We start from the raw sequence: 24,156 nt of genomic DNA on the forward strand, positions 1-24,156 counted from the left end.
CTAAATGGGAGGGTGGGGTGTAACAGAGGCTCACTGTGGCAAATTTGCTCAACAGTTTGGAAATGAAATCACTCATCCCTGTAACAATTTAGATGCCATGGATTTGACAGTTCCTGTTGAAGGTGTTTAGTGTGGTTTCATGATACCAGTTTTTAACTCATGAAGTCAGAGGAGAAAGACAAGGTGCTTGGAAAACTTGGTCCAACCACATGCCCTCATGATCATTTACCTATTGTGAATCATTCAAGGAGGGTGCTGGCGAGATTGCTGCTGCGTATGGTAAAACATAATTTCACAAGAGGATTGTGCTCACCACCTTAATAGTGGTGGAAGTGTGTCTCCTGCTCAAAAAGCCAACCTGGGCCTAGAGGTTTATGTCAATCATCACCAAGTTGTAAATACACCTTTGTCAAGGAAAGGCAAAAGTTGAAAAAAGACAGGTCATGACTTTGGGACTGAGTTGGCTTTGGTCCCCTTTATCAGTAAAGAAACAGGGAGTGCGTAACTCTGTTCCTCTTGCTTGATCTCTCAGCAACTTTTGAGACCCTTGACCATAGTATCCTCCTAGACTGGCTCTGTGAGTTGTAAATTGATGCCGTGCTTCCCAGTGGTTCCATTACTACTTAGAAGGAGTTGTTTTGGAGAGTAGCATTGGGCAACAATTAATGCCCCCCCCCCCCGGTGCCATGAGGTGCCTCAATATACCACCTTGTTTCCAGTGCTGTTTAAAGTAGCCGTTGTATGCAGTCATTAGGAAATTTGGGACATGGTATCAATATGCTGGTGACAGCTAGCTCTATATCACTATTATATCTGAGTCAGATGAGGCTGTGGAAGTTCAAATCTTATCAAAAACAGTCTTCACCTGCTAGCAGGAGGAAGTCATCTATGGAGGGAGTTCTAAAGTCTGGGCCCTTTAAAGGGCCTCCCCCAAAGATCTCGGAACAGGTTTGTATGGGAGAATATGGCCTTTCAAATAGCCTGGTCACAAGCCATATAGGGCTTACCCATCTCATGTCCAGGATGGAAATCAATCCATGGAACACAATTTGTATTTGCTAGTATTGTTGCTTTCAGTCTGCAAACAATATGCAGTTGATTAAACAACCTCCCATTTGAGTTGTGGTTCCTTTGAAGGGAAATGAATGGGGCAGAATAGCATAATGACAACATAGGTTGCATAATTAATCACCTAAAAACATAAATTTCACAGTAAACAGATACAGTGGTACCTCGAATTACAAACACCTCAGTTTACAAACGCTTCAGGTTACAAACTCCGCTAACCTGGAAGAGTTACCTCGAGTTGAGAACTTTGCCCCAGGATGAGAACGGAAATCGTGTGCCGGTGGCGCAGCTGCAGCAAAAGGCCCCATTAGCGAAAGCACACCTCCAGTTAAGAACAGTTTCATGTTAAGAACAGGCCTCCAGAACGAATTAAGTTAGTAACTAGAGGTTCCACTGTAAAGTGAAAATTAACTGCAATGGAATGGAAGCAATACTGTATGCCATGTATATAGAGCTGAAGCAATGCCTTCTTACTTCCCTACTTCCAGCTCTGTATACAGCTGACCTAAAGTTGCCATACATCTTGGAAAACATGTCCTCTTTTGGGGGGCCAACATTCCCATATGGGTGGATTTTTACATTTTAAAGAAAATGTCCAGGTTTTTTGGGGGGCAGGGGGGTGGGTTCAGGCTCTGGCAGCTCTGGCTTGGGCTGCTCTGCATACTGAGGCTGGTGCCAGCCTGAAGTAGGGAAAGAGGTGCAAGGGCACAGCGGTTCCACACATCTATGTACCTCTTTCTCCAGCTTTGGCTGGAGATATGGCAACCCTAGCTGACCATTATGGTCAGCAATCAGAACTGCAGTTTGGGACATCTCCTTGAACAGTGTGGTGTTCACCTGCCCCCCATGAGGCAGTAGTGGAGAATGGGTTACCAGTCCCCAGGAAGGCGCAAAAGGGGTGGGGCACCATAGCTCAACTGTAGCACGCCCCACTGGAAGCTCCGCCATTCAGGCCCAGGAGCCAGCGCACTGCTAGCCAAGGCTTGCATGGCTGCCTCTGTGTGCACTGGGTGTTGCAGCGACACATCACCATTCCTGTGGCTGCCTGCTCCCATACAGCAGCCTTGGCTGGGGAGTCAGTGGCAGCTCTGGGGCAGGAGGGAGCCAAGGACGCTTCCCGGCACAGCAGCAACCCGGCAAGCACTGTGGTGCCAGCCATGGGGGCAGGCAGTGAGAGGGGGCTTCACCCCAGCAGGGAAGGGCCTGGTTGGCTGCCCACTCTTGACTTGCAGCCCATCCAGCCAACCATGCACCGCACTTTGCAGTGCCAGAAAATGGAGCCACCTTCCTCCCACCCTTAAGACTCCTATGGCCTAGTTGCACCCTTCTGAATGTTTGCCCAGGGTGACGCCCCACACACTACACCTCTGCCACCAGGCCATTGTATTCTCCTAGGTAGGAAGGACTATAGGCAGCTTCTTGTTTGGAATGGGATCTTATGTGAACTATGCCTCTCCTTGCCAGCCTTGCTCTGATGCAGTTGGGGAAGGCTGGTTCCTTTTGAGCATCAGTGTAGTATTTCTAAATCAGGATGTCTTCTGTCACATCTTTCCTGATTGTTCCTGGGGTTAGATTAACTGCCTGACAGGTGTGAACTTTTAAAAACACATTGCATTTGAGTAGGAGGTCAGCAGTGTAAAGGTTCTGCAATCTTTTATATATTTATACTAGACTGCTCAGTAGAAACTCCCCCCCTTCTTTCGAACTTTAAAAAAACACCACTGCCTTTTTGGGACACAAAAATTGCTTTCCCAATTTTAGTCAAGCTTTGAACTTAATCGTCACAAACATAAGGCTCTGTGTAAGTGGCTGGAATCTCAAAGGAAGGAAGATAACCTCTGATTTACCAAGAAGTTGAGAGCAAAATAATTTAGCAGTGACTACCTCCCATAACAGTGACTTTGTAATTAAGGCATAAATCTGGAGCGGCATTGCCTTAACAGTGCATTATACATACGAACAAGGTGTTGCTGTGGGAACGATAAATTTTCCTGAATCTGTTCACGTTCCACACCGAGTCTTCCGACATTCCCTCTAGACACTTCAGGGGAAGCTAGATCTTTTTGCCTATCATGAGTTTTAAACCCATGGGAGACAGTTTAGTAGAATAAACAATTGCAGCGAGGAGGGAGGGCGGATTGAAAGACCAGGAGAGAAGGGAGGAATAAACATTAGAATGGGCATGTAGAAACTCTGCCATGGTACTCAAGCATTGCAGGAATTAATACTGTGCGTTGGGATACTTGTATGTCAGGATGCACCTCATCCATCTCCTGGAGCAGAACCCTCACATGAATAGTCTGAAGAATAGTCAGCATAGTTTACCCATTCATCTTTTTCTTGGCCCCCTTAGAACAGGGGTCACCAACCTTTTTGGGCCAGTTGACATTGGAATTTTGAGAAGCCATGATGGGGTGTGACACAACTCAAAACGCCAGTTGTTGAAGGGTGTATATGAAAGGCTGGTTAGAGAAGAGCAAACAGTCTTGCATGGAAGGGGTATTATACCTTTTGTACCCTGTCCATAACACAGGTTGGACCAATTCCAGCACCAGTAACTTCCCCACATGCTAAATACAGGTGGACCAAAGACATGAGAAATTTGAGGGACCAGGGGACATCTCCTTCCTCCAAGGAGAAAGGGCAAGAGCAGGTGTTGGAAGAAATCAGAAAGACAAAGTGTTTCACCCCCCCCAATAAGTAAGAAGGGAGGGAGGGAGGGAGGGAGGGAGGGAGGGATGAGCTAAAGCTGCTATGGGAATGTATGCAATTGGGGAAGTAATTCTTTCTGTTTGTCCTGAATCTTCCAACACACAGTTTATTTGGATGTCCTGAGGTTCTAGTATTGTGAGAGAGGAAGAAAAACTATCGATCCACTTTATCTATCCCATGCAAAGTTTTATATGCCTCTAGCACGTCTCTGAGCCCCATGTTGGGCAAAAGATTCTTGCATGGCAGGGGGTTGGGCTAGATGATCCTTATGGTGTCTTCCAACTCTACATTCATTCCTCTCATTCAGCTTTTATCTAAACTTAAAAAGTCCCAAATGTTGTAAACTATGCTCATGGGAGAGTTATTCCATCCCTTTGATTGTATTGGTTGAATGAGGGGGATGAGGGTTGTGGGTGGCTTTCCTGGGAGCTGACACCACAGTTTCCAGGTGACACTTGTGCTGTTTTGCAGCAGTGCACCTGGAGAGACTTTCAGTAGACAGCTGCCTCTTTATTTCCCCTGTCCCTGTGCCATTTGTGTGTGTGTCATTCTTCCTTGTTTCTTTTGTTTGTATGTGTGTGTGTGTGTTCTCAAATCAGATGCTATTAAGGAAGAAGGGTCCAGGTTGTGCCGTCTGGAGCATCCCTTGGCTCCGAAGCAAGTGCAGCTTTTAGTGCGCCTGTCGCCATTATGATTAGTATTCTGCTGTTAGGATGAAAAAAGGCTGCCAAGACAGAGCCCGAGGCATTCTGCCAGAGATGATTGACTGAATCATTTTCAGCACCTCGCAGTTACAGACCCGCTAAGTTTATATTACAGCGCTGATAATCCACCCACCCACTGAGTGGTTAATTTATTTTTAAAAGGGGTGCCAGAGCTTTAAGTCTGCCTGGGAGGCAGGTTTGCTAACCTGGACAAGGCTTTTACTTAATCCCAGGTGTGCTGTGGTTGCTCCTGGCGACTCATTTTTGCAGAAGGGCAGTCTGCACATGTCCATAGATCCTCTTCTCGTACTTGCTTAATGTGCTTAGAAGGTGAGAAGGTGAGCTCCACTTCACTAGAAGTGATACTTCCACTCCATTGATGTACTGGGGCTCCTAGCTCAGTGATTTGCATCTACAAGGTCCCAGGTGTAATCCCCGACATTTCCAGGCAGGGCTGAGAAAGACTTCTGCCTGAAATCCAGTCATTGTGAGCAATCCTGTGCTGGAGAGACCTGATTCAATATTGATATGACATTTACTGGCGCTTCAAGTTTCATGACTCTGAATTACAGAAGGGATTTTTTGAGTGTATTGGAGTGGGTGGGGGGGAGTGCAATAAAATTCTAGCTGAACCAAAGATTGGACGAAAGATTGCTAACTCATAGCCCTTCCGATGTTGTGGGACTACAGTTCCCATCACTCCCTGACTGTTGGCCATTCTGGCTGGGGTAGGCAGGGTTGGAGTCCAGCAATACTGATGATCCTGATTTGGGATGAGGCAGCTTTGTATGAGAAATTCTCTTGTGCCCAGTGCCACCTTCTGCGACCGACAGCAAGCAGCTCTCTTGAGCAGAGAAAGGCCTTTTCCTGGTTGTGATCCACAGAATCAGGGACTGGGTGTGAGTGTGCAGCTGTGATTCTTGCATTGCTGTGGCTTGGACTAGAAATCCCTTTCCAATCCTACAATCCTGTTGTTCTGTTATTCTAATAGCTTGATGACAGAGCATCTGCTTTGCATGCAGAAGGTGTGAGGTTCAATCCCCGGTACCTCCAGGGAAGGCTGAGAGAAAATCCTTGTCTGAAATCCTGGAGTGCTGCAGCCAGTCGGTATTGGCAGCGCTGGGTTGGACATACATATGGGCTGATTCAGTGTAATGTGGCTTCATTTGACTACCGAAGATGAGGCAAGGGGGCAAGATGTGGTATAAACGGGATAAACTAAGTGACAATGCACATTTCAGTGATCACAAGTCATGGGTCACTAAGAGGTTCTCTCTCTCTCTCTCTCTCTCTCTCTCTCTCTCTCTCTCTCTGTGTGTGTGTGTGTGTGCGTGTGTCGCCACTTTCCTTAGGAAGACCTGCTGTTTACTGCTGGATCAGATTTTCTGTGGATTGACATTCATTCAAATCCAGCAGTACAGTGGTACCTCGGGTTACAGACACTTCAGGTTACAGACTCCACTAACTGAGAAATAGTACCTTGGGTTAAGAACTTCGCTTCAAGATGAGAACGGAAATTGTGCTCCGGCGGTACGGTGGCAGCGGGAGGCCCCATTAGCTAAACTGGCTAAGAACAGTTTCAGGTTAAGAACGGACCTCCGGAATGAATTAAGTTCTTAACCTGAGGTACCACTGTATACAGCTGGTTTTCCTAGGACCTTTTAGATCTGTGTCTTGAAATCCTACAAGAAATATGTAAAATAACCAAGCAGGTGTTGGAACCCCCCCCCCCCAGAATTGGCCCTATTGAATATTTTCCAAGCCAGTAATGCTTGCTCACTCTATAAAGAACTTAAAATCCATGTACTCTCAGCAGCCAGAAACATCATATCTAGACACTGGAGAGACCTGTCAGGAGTAAACATGGACCACTGGTACCAAATTGTATGGGAAACAGATATATTAGAAAAGCTAACCAACAGACGGAAACAGACCCGGGGACAAATACAGGAGGACTCCTTCACCTTGGTATGGCTCCCCTTTATTATATATACAGCCCAAAATGACAATAACAGGGATCCACCAACACATATGGATCAATATGGCTAACCTGGCCTAACTACTCATCCCCCTTCCAAACACGCAAACAAATCTCACTGCAGTTAAGTGAAGGCAATCATCCATGCCCTGCCCTCCAACCTTCTCTCACTGCCAATGTAAACCAACAAATTAATAGAAAGAGAATCTGCCCAAGTGACGCTGACACAAAAACCTCACACATTTACCAATTTTGAAAAAAAGGAAGAATAATATGTACGTTTACCACCCACCACTCTCTCCCCCACCTCTCTTCCCCTTCAACCCTATACTGCTTAGAACACTGTCTTACATTGAACATAACTAAGAGACTCTGTGATCTGGAAAAAGAAAAGAAAAAGAAGAGAAACATTGCATGTTCTTTTGTAATTCAAGAAAATCTTTAATAAAAATTATAAGAAAGAAAGAAAGAAACTCTACTGTTTACATGCCTCTAATTAAAAAAGCCATTGCTGACCCCATATCAAAACACATCATGCTGAAGCCAGCTGAGCTGTTTTTGAATTGCTGCAGTGCAATTTCCTCATTGTCACTTTTCGGAATGTAACCTCATTGGACAAAGGGGTGGATGTTAATATGATTAACATTTGTAGCAGTGTGAGCTGGGAGAAAAGGTAATTAAATACCATGCTTTGTGGCTTCCGCTAATCACTGTCATGGGTCATGATCTCCTCCTCCTCTCCCTCAAATTAATGTTTTTATGTTGGTGCATTATGGAATGGCAAGTGGGGGAAGCTACTGCCTTAAGCAGGGAATCAGGAACACAGGAAGCTGTCGTAGGCCAGGTGAAACTATTTTATTGATAGGTGTCTACTCAGACTGGTTGTTCTACCTGATCCTGTTAGCAGGTGATAGCAACATTGGTCCATGTGGTTCAGTGTTGTCTGCAGTGACTGGCAGCAGGGACTGAGACTAGGACCTTCTGGATTAAAGCATATTTCCAATTTAGGATGCTTCCAGACTTTCCCTATTTCAGGTGAAATACCAGAAAATTCAGTTTGCTCAGGTGGAGTGGATTTAGTGGTCTTGCACAACATACCCATTCTCCACACCCCATGCCAAAAAATTGGACTTTTTGTGATAAGGAAAGTCATAGTGAAATGTACTAGAAAGTGTGGGTTGACATTTGCTTGACGTAATGTCCTCTAACCTCTGCATAGTTTAATTAGAATGAATGCTCAACATGAATGAATGCTGTATTGTTTTTAACACTTGATTGGAAGCCGCCCAGAGTGGCTGGGGAAACTCAGCCAGATGGGCGGGGTATAAATAATAAATTATTAAATTATTATAAACAGCCGGTGTAAACCAACCTCTCTGTTAAGGGATGTGTCTAATAGGCAAGCTGTTTGAAAGACCAGTGACTTACGTCACCTGCCAGTGTTGGGGGCAAAGGGATGATTCTCCCCCACAAGCTTTTTGCTTTCTTGAAGGGTCCTATTCCTGAGACACTACCTGGCTGAGTGTGTGAGTGTGCTTCCCCCCCCCCCCAAAAAAAACCCAACACTCGGCCTTTGCCTCAGTTTCATTCAAAACAATTGGAGCTGTGATCTGTTAAAAAAAGAATAATTTTTTGAAATTTTCCATGTTTCCAAATACAGTACAAACTACATGGTGGAGCTTATGATTAGAACAGCACCAAAACAAGGGAAGGGGTTGTTAAAGAAAAGAAAACACAGGAAAACAAAGTAAAAACCTAATTATGCACGCCCAGGTGTATTCAAGAAACGAAGAAAGGAAGTTGCATGAATTAGCAAGCTATTACTATAGGCACACACTAAGAGGGCTGAGGCCACAAATATTTTGGCATTAAGTCATATCAGAACCATTTACGACGTGATTCCAGAGGTTTCATAGCATTGCTTTTGATACATTGTACAGGCATTGAGTGGGTATCAAGTGCTAATAAACGACTCTTTTACTATCACACCTCTATTTATTCTGCTCACACACTTTGGACAACAGAGCCCTGAGAAGTAAACAAAGAAGTGTAATGTTAGTGTCTCACTGTTTTGAGTCAAACTGCCACTAGGAGGAAGGTGACCAGATATTTGGGTATAAGATTTTGCCTAGTGAGTGTTTGGCAAGATACTAAGGCAAGATATTATTATAACTGAAATGTAACTGACATTAATTAAGATCATGGAACGCAGTGATATAAGATCGGAAATGCACCCAAACCATCATGCAGGGAGCCACTTTAACTAAAATGTATTAATTGGAAGTTGCTTGGCATTCTGATAATTGTATAATTTGGGAATTGTTATTTTTGTAATTTGGCTGTTGTTGGGGTATGTTGGAAAACTAATAATAATAATAATAATAATAATAATAATAATAATAATACAGTGGTGTCTCGCAAGACAAAAAGAATCCGTTCTGTGATTCTCTTCGTCTAGCGGTTTTTTCGTCTTGCGAAGCAAGCCCATTGAAGGATTAGCGGATTAGCGCTATTAGCGGCTATTAGCGGCTTTTAGCGGCTTTTAGCGGCTTTTAGCGGCTTATCTGCTGATCGGATCAGCTGATAAGCGGCTTAGCGGCTTAGAAAAAGGGGGGAGGAAAAAAACCAGCAGGAACTTGCAAGACATTGTCGTCTTGCGAAGCAAGCCCATAGGAAATTCGTTTTGTGAAGCACCTCCAAAACGGAAAACCCTTTCGTCTAGCGGGTTTTCCGTCTTGCGAGGCATTCGTCTTGCAGGGCACCACTGTAATAATAAATATTTAGATAATAAAGCTAGCTCTGGAGTCAAAGGGATAATTTGCTGCAGTGTTGGCAGGATTTCTGGGAGCTATGAACTTGACTTGAGGAGACTTCCACTTTAGAATAAATATTGGGATTCCGAACTGTGATGCACTTGATGGGAGTGATGGCTTTGGATGTGGGATGGTGAGAGTCAGATTGTCACAATTTCTCAGTCTCTAGCCTATCTCAAGAGAGTGGATAAATAGTGTTGCATTTTAAAGCGTGCAAGAGGAAAAACAGTACTTTAGTACCTCTGGTTAAGAACTTAATTCATTCCGGAGGTCTGTTCTTAACCTGAAAGCGTTCTTAACTTGAGGTACCACTTTAGTTAATGTGGCCTCCTGCTGCCGCCGCACCACTGGCACGCAATTTCTGTTCTCATCCTGAGGTAAAGTTCTTCACCTGAGGTATTACTTCTGAGTTAGCGGAGTCTGTAACCCAAAGTGTTTGTAACCTGAGGTGTTTGTAACCCAAGGTACCACTATATTGCCTAATCAGTACTCATTACCAAAACAATCATGTCCAAACACTGACCTATTATAACTTTCCCAAACACACATTCTGTGTTTCCTCCTTCTCACACCTTCTTGTTCTCTTCCTCAGTAATTAGGTATATTTTCATTTCATGAGTGTAAGCCATGGGTAGGCAAACTAAGGCCTGGGGGCCAGATCTGGCCCAATCGCCTTCTAAATCTGACCCGTGGACGGTCCGGGAACCAGTGTCTTTTTACATGAGTAGAATGTGTGCTTTTATTTAAAATGCATCTCTGGGTTATTTGGGGGCCTGCCTGATGTTTTTATATGAGTAGAATGTGTGCTTTTACTTGCATCTCTGGGTTATTTGAGGGACATAGGAATTTGTTCATTCCCTCCCCCCCGCCCGCCCCCCCCAAATAGTTTGGCCACCCACAAGGTCTGAGGGACAGTAACCGGCCCCGTGCTGAAAAAGTTTCCTGACCCCTGAAAAGCAATCACACAAACCTTCCAACTCTTTGCCCATAGCAAGGAGGGCTGGCCATGAGACTTCTTTAGAATTCCGAAAACCCACACACATCTAGCAAGAAACTCTGCCTTTTCACAGTTGCTTGAGAATGGAAGTTAACAGAAGTAGTGCATTGTTCAAGGCATGTGCAGCCCTCTACTGGCTGAAACTTCTAACTGCACCTCTGGTTCTACCGTGTTTCCAGCTGGAAGGACTGTGAGATGTTTCTCTGTCTTCCACAATCTCTGCAAAGCCATTTAGTGCAGCAGCCTTTCACCTTTTCAGACCCAACTTTAGCCCAGACATGTGTTTTGGAAACTCACTTCTTAATGGTTTCTTAGAATCCAGGTAGTGCTGCCACTAACCTTTGATGAATAAACAAGACTACAGGTGACTTTCATTTTATTTGGACTGATTTCATTTCTTACACGATGGCTAAAGAACACGGTTATCACCCACCTTGATCAAACACATGCATGTCTATGGAGCAGAATTCTAAAGTGAAAACCTTTTGGGTTCAACTCCTTGCCTTTTTAAATTCATATTGTTCTGGAGAAAGGGGTAGGACTGCTTTGCGGATGCTGTTATTTTCTGTATATGTTTGTATTTGTCCACTGTGTTCCTGAAAATCAATAAATATATTTGAAAGCACCCATGCATAGACATGCACAACTTAGATCTGTCCTTGAGTGAGAGATTTAGCATGATTGTGCAAGGAAAAACACATAGTTTTAAACCTGTTTCTGTGTGAGGTGAATATGTGATGCTGGATGGGAGAAGCTGCAGCTCACATAAGACCAGGGTGCCGTGACAATTTGCAGGTCCAGAATTTCAGGGAAGGGTCCACAACTCAGTGGCATTCTCTAGCTGAAGGCCCTTTGGGATCTACTGCTAATCAAAGAAGGGAATACTCAGGTAGATGGAGCAAAATGTATATGGCAGCTTTGATTATGTGTGTTGTGGGGAGGAGGAATCGCTTTCAAGGAAGGGAAGGGAATATGGTGGCAGAAAGAAAATGGGTGGTCCACTGCTTGTTTTCACCCCACACCCTTTGATCCTACCACTGCTTTGGTATGCAGCCCCGCCAGCAAAGGGGGGGGGTATTCCTAATCTACATACATGTTACGCACACACCTCTTTTCATTACCCCAACCCCTCAATTGCACATAAATTCTATTCAGAAATGATTTGATTTCTCTCTTTCCCCCCACACTCCACCCCCAAATTCATATGCAGATGGAGCTTTTGGGTGTTTCTATTCTTCGACTTCTTGGAAATCTGGGTTGCGATTGACAGCAAGCCAGGAAGGCCAGCTTCTGAGCATGTATGCATGTTGAATGTGTTCAGTTCTGGGCACCACAGTTTAAGAAGGATATTGACAAGCTGGAATATTTGCAGAGGAGGGTGACCAGGGGATAAAGGGTCTGGAAACAAAGCCTTATGAGGAACGATTAAGGGAGCTGGGTTTGTTTAGCATGGACAGGAGGAGACTGAGAGATGACATGATAGTCACATATCTCATGGGCTGTTACGTGGAAGATGGAGCAAGCTTGTTTTCTGCTTCTCCAGAGTGGATGACCCATATCTATGGATTCAGATTACAAGAAAGAAAGAACTGTTTGACGTTGGAACAGACTAGTTCAAAAGGTGGTGAACTCTGTTTTTGAACAGAGGTTGGGTGGCCACGTGCCAGGGATTCTTTAGCTATGACTCCTAAATTGCAGGGGGTTGGACTAGATGACTCTTGGTATCCCTTCCAACTCTTGTGATTCTATGAATACCGAAAGGAATTAATGTGCATCTCATGCATGTTTGAATCTCTGACATCCTCTCTGAAAACTGCAGCCTGCATTGATCCCTCTTCCATTATCTAGGTTGCGATAATTTATGAGGGTCATACTTTTCAGTGGGGTGTGTTTTGTTTCATCCCCATCACACACCGGGCCTAAGAGCAGAGTGAAATGGTAGTGCAGATTTCCACTGCACCTGCCTTGACTGATGCATCTTGCATCTGTGTCCAGCATGTGCTTTGCAACAACATTCATCAGAGGCATAAATCTCCCTTGTCACTGCTACTGTCTCTCCCAGAGCTGCTGTTGCAGAGTCAGCTTTCCATGGATGTTGGAGCTGTCACTTTGTACAAAAATCTATTTGCCAAGAGTTTCAGTGTCCACAGTGCACTGTTGCCATTCTTCTCACGGGCATAGCCAGGATTTTTTTGTTGGGGGGGGCAGGGCTTTTGTTGGGGGAGGGGGGCAGAACCTCAGCTTGCTATGTATTTTTATTTATTTTTGTTTATTTGGGGGGACAGCTGCCCCTCCCTGCCCGCCCTTGGCTATGCCCATGATTCTGAATGTACATGGAGTTGCCTTACTCTGAAGGTGCACATTTCATACATTCTGCTGTTTTGTTTAAAGAATAATAGAATCTGTAGCACGAAGACAGCATCTGATCAGTCTGTGGTGCTGGTGGAAGAGGGCTAAACCTTCTCTGCCTTCACCACACACACACACACACACACACACACACACACACACACACACCATTTTCCTGAAATCACCTCACCTCCCAAGCAGCAATAGCCCCATGGGACAAAACATTCTGCTGTCATGTTTTGCTTGGTCCTAGATGTTGAACTGCCTAACTTGGTAGTGTCATAGCCTGCCTGGCAATCATTCTCCAGGGTCTCACAAAGAGATTCCGCTTTCTATCTGGTATCCTTTTCAAGGGAGATTTCAGAGACTGACCCCTTGATTTATACCTGTGATGAATGTTCTAGATCCCTCAGAAAGTGTTAGAGACCCTCATCCATTAGAGGGAGTGAATGACCATCTGTCAGAGGCTCTTTAGCTGTGATACCTGCATTGCAGGGGGTTGGACTGAATGATCCTTAGGGGACTTTCCAACTCAACAGTTCTGTGGATCCTTCCCATATTCATCCATAGCAAAACTTTGCAAATGAACTGGTTTGCAAGTGCTGGTTTCGTTTAGCTGAGATAACCTTTCTGGGTTCTCTTGGAGGGAAGAAGAGTGTGTATTTTTGTTGTTGCCATTTTTTTCTGTCTTGAGCTCATAAGGAAGGTTTTCCCACCGCCTTGCTTTCCCTTTCTGTATAAACTGTCAGCACTGTGTTTTGTCTGGCTTACCGGATTGCAGATCAACAGGGTTATATTCAGTGTGGCACCTTTCATATCAGTTGCTGCTGCAAAGTGCCTGAAGCAAAGAATCTGAAGGGAAAGCAGGAGTGGTGGGAGAGAAGATTTGTCACACATATTCAGTGTGGGAAAGAGATTCAGGGTACTCTAGACTTCGGGTAAACTGATGGCATGAGTAGCAGATCAGACGCACCAAGTATATAAGAGTCATAATGACTGAGACTAAATGCTGCTTGCATTGAAACAATTTGGGCGGGGGGAACTTTGGCTATCTGATTGCTATAGCATTGGCAGAACTGTTACGTCTTATCAAATTCTGAACCTTGAAGAAGGGGCTGCTGTTTTCTAGAACTAGTTATGAAACACCAGCTATCTTCTTCTTTTTTGGCGATCACTCGTAGCCGAATAAGATTGTCTTCCATAAACACGGTTTTACCAATGAGTCCGTAAGTGACTGTGGAGGCCAATTCTGGATCCACACGTCCTTCCACAGTGGGGACATTGGTTTCCAGGCAGGAGCTGATCACGGAGTGGATTTGCCAAGCATGCCTTCCTCCTAGCACATTTCTTGCTTGCATCCTGAGTTTGAGTGTCTTCAAAGCCCATGACACCATTGGTAAAGGCTGTTCTCCAACTGGAGTGCTCGCAGGCCAGTGATTCCCAGTTGTCGGTGTTTATACTACATTTTTTATATATATATTTGCCTTGAGAGAGTCTTTAAACCTCTTTTGTTGACCACCAGCATGACACTTTCCATTTTTAAGTTCGGAATAGAGTAGTTGCTTTGGAAGATGATAATCAGACATTGATAATGCCTTAAATTCTTACCCAGAGGGTGACGATCAACTTTGCTTGGGCAGAAAAGAGTCTTGAGATATTCAAGGCTTGCAGTGCAGTGGCAGAGATGGAGTCTAGTGATGTGGTCGATGTTTTGCTCTTATAGGGGTTGGTATACCCACGGCTTTTTTTTCAACTGGAACACAGGAAGGTGTTCATGGTGAGTTCTGGCGCCTATTTTTCTAGAAAAATAGCACTGGGTATACCTAAATAAAGCATTTGAAAAGAGGGCATGGGTGATGGAGGATGACAGAGGCTATGCTTGATTTAGGCTGCTTATAGCATTATATCTTAGCAAATTTAAATAATAACAACAAATGTTGGGAAAAATACACAGTAAGACCATTCACTCACTCACTCACTCACTCACTCACTCACTCACTCATTGTGAATAAATAGTGATATGAATTCCTTCTCCCCACTAGCACTACTCAATATCTCTAAGCCTCCTGGATCTCATTCAGGACACTGCCTGTTAATATGCTTTAGGAAGCCCACAAGCAGGGCATAAAGGGCAATAGCCCTTCTGTACTTTCTCTCTCTTTTCTATTCCTCCCATACCAAACCTGCAAATCCCCAGTTCAGTGGCATTCTGCTTCCAGGTGGATATAAAGAGAGTAGAGCTGAAAGAACATATAGCAATTAAAAAAGGGCAAGACACTGACTCATGGTACAAAGAAATCCAATTAAAAAAACCAAAAACAAACCCACCACAGTTGCTGTAATATAGCAACAAAAACCAAAATGTGCATATATATTTTTAAAAAAACTTCCAGATAGCAGTGTCCACGAAACTACCAGCAAAAGCTGCTGCTGCTGCTGCTGCTGCTGCTGCTTCTTCTTCTTCTTCTTCTTCTTCTTCTTCTTCTTCTTCTTCTTCTTCTTCTTCTTCTTCTTCCTCTTCTTCCTCTTCTTCTTCTTCTTCTTCAGAAAAGCATATATAATATAAATGTACACCAATATGCTAAAGGCATATTGACATATCGACTCAAAGAGAAATGAGTCCAAGATGGATGGAAGTTTCTAAAAGGAGAAATATTGAAGCCCCAGATGTAGACCATTCCAAAAAGAAACAAACATGGGAGACATCTAAGGAAACTACTGTGGCTGCATAAGGAGCTCAGAGATGAGCTGAGAGTTAAGTAGGGCATGTACAAGAAGTGGAAGAAAGTGGAAATCACAAAAGAGGCATACACATGGGTAGCCAACGGTTGCAGCGATAGGGTCAGGTGGACTAAAGCTCAGTATGAGCTCAGGCTTACAAGAGAGCATAAAAATAAAAATAAATAAATTTTTTTTGGCTATGCCCAAAGTAAGAGGAAGAACAAGCAAGTGGTAGTACTCTGTATGGGAAAAAGAGAGAAATGCTATTGGGTGATAGAGAAAAGGTGGAACTACTCAACACCTACTTTGCCTCTGTCTTCACCCAAAAGGGAAGCACTTCCAAACCTGGTGATAACAGAATAATGGATATAAGGATGGAGCTGCAGCCCGAGATAGGAAAAGAGCTAGTAATGGAACATCTAGCTATGTTAAATGAATTCAAATCTTCAGGGCCTGATAATCTGCATCCAAGGATACTAAAGGAGCTTGCGGGTGTAATTTCAGAGCCTTGTCTATGAGCTTTGAGAATTACTGGAGAACAGGTGAGGTCCCTACATACTGGAGGTGGGCAAATGTTGTCCCCATATTTTTTAAAAAGGCAGGAGGATAAGACCCAGGTAACTACTGACCGGTGAGCTTGACATTGGAAAGGTCCTAGAACAGAAAACTGAACAGTAGGGCTGCGAACATTTAGAAATGGATGCAGTGGTTACTAAGACCTAGTATGGGTTTCTCAAAAATAAGTCCTGCCAGACTAATCTCCTTTTTTATGGAGTTACATGGTGGATCAGAGAAATGCTACGAAAAATAGTTATCTTGATCTCAGTAAGGCTTTAGACAAAGTCTCCCAAGATATTCTCATGAGAAAGCTGGTGAAATGTGGGTGGAATGTGGTTAGGTGGACTTGTAGCTGGCTGGCAGACTGAACCCTAAGAGTACTCATTGATGGTTCATCGTCATCCTTGAAAGAAGTGACAAGTGGGGTGCCAGAGGGTTCTGTCCTCGGCCCATTGTTGTTCAATGTCTTTATGAAGAAATTGAGGGGATGCTCATCAAATTTGCAGATGACACCAAACTGGGAGGAATGGCTAATGTTGAGGAAGGCAGAATCAGAATTCAAAATGACCTTAACAGATTGGAGATCTGGGTCCAAGCTATCAAAATGAGTTTCAATAGGGGCAAATATAAGGTTCCGCACTTAGGCAGAAAGAACCAGATGCACAAATACAAAATGGGGAACACCTGGCTTACTAGTAGTACATGTGAAAAAGAATCTAGGGGTCTTGGTGGACCACATGCTCAACATGAGTCAATAGTTCCAGTTGCAGATAGGTAGCCGTGTTGGTCTGCCATAGTCAAAATAAAAAAATTCCTTCCAGTAGCACCTTAAAGACCAACTAAATTAGTTCTTGGTATAAGCTTTCGTGTGCATGCACACTTCTTCAGATGTGTATCTGAAGAAGTGTGCATGCACACGAAAGCTTATACCAAGAACTAACTTAGTTGGTCTTTAAGGTGCTACTGGAAGGAATTTTTTTATTATGAGTCAATAGTGTGATGCAGCAGCAAAAAAAGCTAATGCTATTCTAGCCTGCATCAACAGAAGACTATGTTGGACATTAGTGAGTATATTTTCCAATTCACAAGGTGTCCAGCACACTCCTCACTCTGCACAGCATTGCAAGGCCTTTTGGAGACAATCACCGATGCATTAAACTCACTTCAGGCAGTAAAGTTTATTGCTGGTTTGCAGCTTAATGGTTCTGTACATCATTAGCCCATAAATTAGTCACTAGCATGCTGCTGGGACAGTCCGCTTCTGAAGATGGTTCTCTCCCTCCCAGCAGAGAGAGCAAAGAGAGAAAAGAACAAGCTCAATTCTTTTTCTCAGTCTCTTATCCAGGCCTTAAGAACTCTGCGCATGAACATTACCTCATGCTTCTGACCTTGAAGCTACCTGCTTCTAGATAGTTTACATGACATGTGCAGATAAGGAATGACTACTGGTTTCAGTTTCATATATATCAACTGTCTAGTGTCCAGATTAAGGGAAGTCATCGTCCCACTCTATTCTGCCTTGGTCAGACCACACCAAGAGTGGTACCTTGAGTGCCTGGGGTGTGCATGCATGTGTGTGTGATGTTGGCAGGCCCACAGCATGCTGATGTCATTTGCACACATCGTGTTAGTGTGCCAACGTGACATGTGCAAACCCCACAGTGTGCACATGCCACTAAGTGGAATCGTGGGGGGGGGGGTATCAGCCCCTTCATTTAAAATTTGTGGGTGCCTGGAGATCCAGGGCCATGCATGGTTGCTGCCTGTGAAGCACACCTGGAATACTGTGTCCAGTTCTGGCCACCAGAATTTAGGAAGGATGTTGGCAAACTGGAATGTATGTAGAGGAGGGCAGCTAAGATCAAGGGTTCAGAAGCCAATCCTTATAATTGAAGGAGCTAGATTATTTAGCCTGGAAAAGAAGAGACTGAGAGGAGATATGATAGCCATCTTCAACTATCTGAAGGGCTGTCACATGGAAGATGCTGCCGCAAGCTTGTTTTCTCCTGCTCTGGAGGGTAGGACTCCAGCCAATGGCTTCAAGTTACAAGAAAGGAGATTCTGACTAAACACCAGGAAGAACTTTCTGACAGTAAGAGCTGTTCAACAGTGGAATGGACTCCATCAAGAGGTTACGGACTCTCCTTCCTTGGAGGTTTTTAAGCAGAGGTTGGGTGGCCATCTGTCATGGATGCTTTAGCTAAGATTCCTGCATTGCAGGGGGTTGGACTAGATGTCTCTTGGTGTCCCTTCCAACTCTAAAATTCTATGATTCTGTGATATGTGCTTAAATATGCGTTGGAGAGCTCCCTGATGGTGGTTATGCCACATGTGAACAGAACAGGAAGAACATAGGAAGGAAGTCAGGGCTCATCCAGACTTCCTTTGGGGCTGTTTCCAGGCACAGGTCCACACTTGAACATGCCATGTCATGTCCATGTGCTTCCCACCCTCCCCCTGAGCATTTTCCCCACAAAACTCACTCTCTACTGCTGAATCGAAGCAAATGCAAATCCGCAGAAAACCTGAACTGATGTTTGTTCTGACTCAGGAATAAAGAGTGGCTTTTCATAGAGGAACTGCCAGGGCAAGAAAATAAAAAGCTCTCAGACACAGTGCTTTAAAGCACAGACCTTTGCCTAGAAAGCGTTGGGCAAAAGGTAAGTGTTGTAGCTTGTGCAGAGTTTCATATTGGCTTCTGTATGTGTATTTTAAAGAAAGAATAAAAGGGAGGAACAATACAGCAGACCCCGAGGGATCTAATTAACAGCTCCTGTTTCTTGGAGGGGAAATCCAGGTTTGAAGCTGAATGGCGGTGTCACATCTCAAAGAGACAGCGTCTGTCTGCCTTCCAGAGTACATCTGCAGAGTGTTCTGGGACGAGGTTGGCGGCAGCCATCCTCCCAGACAGCAGCCTTGCTGAACGTTCCTTTGCTGAGTGTAAGTGGCTCCTAAAAGCCAAGGCACCAGGCTGACTGCCTCGCGGCACTCCCTGGGCAGCCCTGTTAGTTACTTGCACCTTGTGGTGGAGAGCCAATGGTAAGGGGAACTCATTATTGCATCTGCAAAACCATAACAATGCACTCGAGCAACTTGAAAGCACAATGTTTTCAGTCTATCTCCACCACCACCAACAGACAAAGAAGGTCTGGACAAGACAGAATGCCAATAGGCAAAGACTGGAGCATGTAAAATAAACGTAGCAAAAGTAGGGATGGTTTTGCTACTAAGCTTGCCACCTTCTGGTTTTAGGAAATTCAAAGCATTTTACGGTGAAGCTTAAACTGGAGAGGGGTGCCTCTCATTATGAGAGAATCAGCATTCATTGTTTAAAATGCTGCTGTTGTCCGGGTGCAATCGTAGAGGTGAGGGCAATGTACTTGTAACTTGTCCTTTACTGCAAGTTGGGACAGTATTAGCCGCTCTAGAGTGTGTTTTAAAACAAAGAACGTAGCAAATGGTTCATTCTACAACAAATCACAGGGAGGCAGTTGATTACCTGAAGAGTTGTATCACTGGGTTTCCCTCTCTCCTTGCACACACACATAAACACACAATTTCTCTTTTACACAAATGCACCGTTAGCTTAATGTCTCCTACCACCTAACACTGTGCTCAGATTCTCTGCCCAGAGGGCACCCAGATCATTATTTTTGAGTTTTCTGATTTCTTTCTGCAGGGAGAATAATTTCATCAAGGACTTTCCCCAGTTGGCTGATGCGTTGATGGTGATCCCGTTACCAGTTGAGGAGCAATGTCGTGGTGTGCTCTCTGAGCCACTTCCAAACCTCCAGCTGCTCACAGGTAGGAGACTTGGACATAGTTGCAACTCACCCGAGTTCTCAGTGGAGGGTAGTTCTTATTAATGCCCAGTTGGGAAGGAAACAATTTAAGCTGCTTGATGGAGTGGTCACTGCCACGTGAAAAGTGCAGGAGAGGCAGAGCCAAAGGCAGCTGGTCTTTCAGCAAAGCCAAATGCATAGTGTTACTTCTTTCCCTCTCTTGCAGCCCAATGGAATAGCTGCTACAGACTGACAGCTGTACGTGAGCCGAGGGAAACTGGTCTATTGGCAGAGCCCTGCTTCTTCCCCTCTCCCTTTGCCCTTCCCACAGATGCCACAATTTTTGTGGCTGGAAATTACGTTTTTCTGGATAATTTCCAATTCTAATGCCATGTTATGTTTCTTCTAAAACACACACCCTGTTGGTGCCAATAAGCATGGCTCTGTCTTCATCTTGCCTGCAGCCTGTTCATCGAAGAACCCCAGCAGTGACTATTGTTATGAGGCTGTGATCTCTGTTACTGCACTCTTCATAATCCCAAAGTTTGTGACAATGAAATAAGCCTGTGGGAGTGTAAGTAGACAGCTCTCTTCTCTGGCCACCTCCTGCCTCTTGTGCTCTGACTCCAAATTATGTCTTCACAGGTGATATCCGGTATGACGAAGCCATGGGCTACCCCATGGTGCAGCACTGGAGGGTCCGAAGCAACCTGTATAAAGTAAAGCTAAGCACCATTGCCCTCTCAGCAGGTGAGAACAGCCACATTACAGTGACGATTGCAAGCTGGGAGGCAGCTGTAGTTCTTTGCCAGAGAGTTCTGCTGCAACTTGCAATGGTTGCAATGGTAACTTCTCAGTGGCAGTGTTTGAAACTCCCATTGTTCTAGGAGCATTTTGCGACAGGGTATTTCATTAGTGCGAGAGGTTTCTGAGCTCTGGGTGCAGAACTGTGCTTAAGATTTCAGGTTAAAACTACAGAGTAGAAGGAAAAGAGGACCTTTTTCCGCCTCGCCACTCTCTGAAGACTGGAGAAGAGACCCTAGTAATAATATTAGGGGGGTGGGCAGGGGAAGGACTAGACCATGTGGAAAATGAACATAATATTTTGGCTGCAGTTCATTCATTTTCACCTTTGTATTCTTGTTGTAAAAACGTGCACCTAGACATTCCATTGCTGCAGCCATAGTGTAGGTTTAAGGTCCCATTTAGCTCCTATCTTTCATGTCTCAGCTTCTAACATTGCTCAGTGGTGATACATGTGTCACACGCATCCATCAACTAGCTTCCTAAAAGACTAGCAAAACACATGCCTGGCTATTGATCAGGGATGGGCATTTCAGCAGTTTCTGTACACATCTGCAAGGGGAGCAGCATTAGGGATACAGAACAGCATATTGTCAGCTTAGAGCAGGTTCACTGAAAATAATTGACAAGACTTAGGTCTGTAAGTTTCAGTGGGTCTGCTTAGGTGGCTATAACCTGAAGGAAGCTGCCTTATACTGAGTCAGACCATTTGTCAGTATTGTCTTCATTAACTGGCAATGGTTCTCCAGGATTCCAGGGTCTCCCCTGGGGATTGAACCTGGGATGTTTTTCATGCAACTCAAGAGCTTTACCTCTGAGCTAAAACCATGTATTTAACAATGAATTAAGAGCCTAGTCCTCATGGTTCCATTGAGCTCAGTATTGTCAACACTGATTGGTAGTGGTTCTCCAGGGCTTCAGGAGGGCTCATTGCCAGCCCCACCTGGAGATGCCAAAGATTTAGCCTGGGATCTTTTGCATGCAGATCTGATGCTCTACCCCTTCCCTAATAAAGGATCATAAGAAGCGGCCATATTCTGGTTCGGGCTGTTTATCCATCTAGCCCAGTAATGTCTAGTCTGGCTGATCTCAGGCACGGATGGCTCTGCCTACTAAGATTCTTTCACCTCACCATTTACTTGGTCCTTGTAACTGGAAATGACGGTGATTGTCCTTGTGGTCTTCTTCCCATGGCTTTCTGCAGTCAGGGCCTATTTTCAGTATCAGACAGTGAGATGGGGCAGTAAAGATGCTGCTGTGTAGGGGGAGGGGCAAGGTGGTATCAAAATTGGTGCTATGCAAATACACCAACACTGTAATAGCCCATGGAGGAGAGGGCTATCTGTGGCTAAGCTCTACCTCCAGAGGTGAAAGCAATAACGCTTCTGAATCCTAGTCACTGGAAACCACGGGAGGGGAGAGTTGCTGTTGCACTCAGGTCCTACTTTTTGGTTTCCATGGGCATCTGGTTGGCCACTGTGAGAGCAGAAAGCTGGACTAGATGGGCTATTGGCCTGATCTAACAGGCTCTTCTCATGTATTGGCTCCACTGTGTGTTTGACCAGCACTGATCTCTCCGCTTGCCCTTCCCACTCTCCATACTGTCAGAAAGTCAGGCAAGTGCTGCTGTTCCACCCTTCTGTTGACTGCTGTATGTGCTCTACCACTGAGCTACAATGCCTCCCTCCAAGGCTAGGGTTATGCCATGCCTCTACCTATAGCATTCTGTATAGGTTGGCAGCCAAAGCAACAGAAACACTAGGAATGTTGCTTATCACAAACAAGAATGTGCTCATTTTTTTTTTTTTTTGTATTTACCACCCAATATCTGTGTAAGGCCATTAATTTCATGTTCCCATTTTTCAGATGAGATGCCTGAGGCTGAGAGTGACTTGGCTGAATTAATCAGCATGCCTATAACATATCCGAACTCAGGTTTTCTGAGTTCTCTTATTTTTAAGGACAACACTGTCTGATTCTACTTACAAAGTACGGTCATCAGGCACTCTTTGCCTAGCTGTGGCATCGAAGTATTATGGTGATGGTTCTTTAGCCCTATGCACACTCCCACCAGAAAACACGCACTATTCTGTGTTTTACACAGTGCATATTTACATTGTGCAACTCGCACACATGGGAGAGAGTAATGGCCACCATCATGGATGGCTTTGAAACAGGATTAGATAAATTCATGGAGGTTAGCCATGAAGGCTACGCTCTGCCTCCACAGCTGGAGGCAGTATACTTCTGGATTCCAGTTGTTGAAAACCACAGGGTGGGGATTGTGGTCAGATCCTGCATGTGGGTTTCCCACGGGCATCTGGTCAGCCACTGAACCTGGAAGCAGAGGCTTGACAACCATATGTCAGGAGTGCTCTGATGGTGTTTCCTGCTTGGCAGGGGGTTGGACTCGATGGCACTTGTGGTCTCTTCCAACTCTATGATTCTATGATTCTATGACTGTGAGAACAGGACGCTGGACTGATTCAGCAGGCTCTTCTTATGTCCTTATGGTATTATCCTATTCTTTGGAATTGGTTTTGGGCCCCATTTATCTAAAAGGCATCCCCCCAGAGAACCCGGTGGCAGTTGATAAACAAATACTCACTGATCTTGCTGTGTTGGTTGCTGAAATGGCTGCATTGAAGGTCACAGTCTTGCAAAACAGGTCCAATGGTGTAGGTTCGAAGGTGGGAGTGTGCAGAGCGGTAAAGAAGAGCAAGCTTCACCTGAGGAATCCTTATGGAAACAGCAGTGCAGGAAATAGTGAGTAAAGTTCCACTTGCCAAGCACCAAAACTGGAATTTGTAGGAGAAACTAATAGAGAAGGAGGGCACATTGAGCAATTGGTCAATAGTGTATGTGAATGGTATTCCAGGTTCCCTTCTGTTGCATCATTTCTTAACTTAAAAATATATATATAAAATAAAATAAAATCTGTGACATCCCTCCTCCTCCCTCTTGGCTCTTACAGGATTTTTTAATGTCCTGAAGATCCTGAACAAGGACAGCAGCCGTGAAGAACTGCTCTACTTCATTCAGCAGTATGGCTCCCACTACATAGCAGAGGCCCTCTATGGATCCGAGTTCAGCTGCACCATCCACTTTCCCAGCAAGAAAGTCCAGCAGCAGCTCTGGTTCCAGTATCAGAAAGGTAAGATGCTCTTGGAGGCTAGCAGAAGTTTTCTCGCTTACTCCCACTTTGCTTTGCATATCACGAGTTCTGCATATTTCCTTCTTTTGCATGGATGAGAAGAGGGCTTCTTTCCAGTGCAGGAGCCTGGGGCCACCACTTTTTTTCTTCTCCCAGATGCAAACCTCCCCCCCCCCCCACTCCCACCAAGTCCATCTGCACTCCTTGCTTTCCGCCTGCAAGGCTTCCGCTTGCTGTCCTCTTTCTGAGCCCAACGCGCTGCAATCCTTGTCATCTGCTTGCCAGCCCTCTGAAAATTGCGGAGGGTGATTTGAGTAGGTTTCTATAAATGTGACATAATTGAGCTGTCTGGGAATGGTTCCGTTTTATCGCTTGCGACAATGACGGTCTTTAAGGAAGTATATTAATTCAGCAGCAGACTCATTGTGCAGTGCCATAAATAACCAGACACATCATTAAACAGGGCAATAAACTTTGGGACTTTGAAGTGATACAATTAGGTTATATTTCTAAAAG

At 44.7% G+C, this 24,156-nt stretch overlaps 1 protein-coding gene across 6 annotated transcripts in view; it reads left to right on the forward strand.

Moving 5' to 3' along the window:
• ASTN2 (astrotactin 2) overlaps positions 1 to 24,156 on the forward strand; it is a 693,046-nt gene that overhangs the window by 485,969 nt on the left and 182,921 nt on the right. For 5 of the 6 annotated variants that reach the window (XM_081179638.1, XM_081179639.1, XM_081179640.1 and 2 more), the window contains 3 exons: positions 19,580 to 19,704; positions 20,328 to 20,432; positions 23,461 to 23,640. In XM_081179638.1, the coding sequence (XP_081035764.1) occupies positions 19,580 to 19,704; positions 20,328 to 20,432; positions 23,461 to 23,640 (410 nt within the window). Of the gene's footprint in view, positions 1 to 19,002; positions 19,266 to 19,579; positions 19,705 to 20,327; positions 20,433 to 23,460; positions 23,641 to 24,156 lie in introns of those variants that run through there. The other variant, XM_081179642.1, reaches the window with a different exon arrangement.

This window comes from Podarcis bocagei (genome assembly GCF_964188305.1).
Source record: "Podarcis bocagei genome assembly, chromosome: Z".
Lineage (NCBI taxonomy): Eukaryota > Metazoa > Chordata > Lepidosauria > Squamata > Lacertidae > Podarcis > Podarcis bocagei.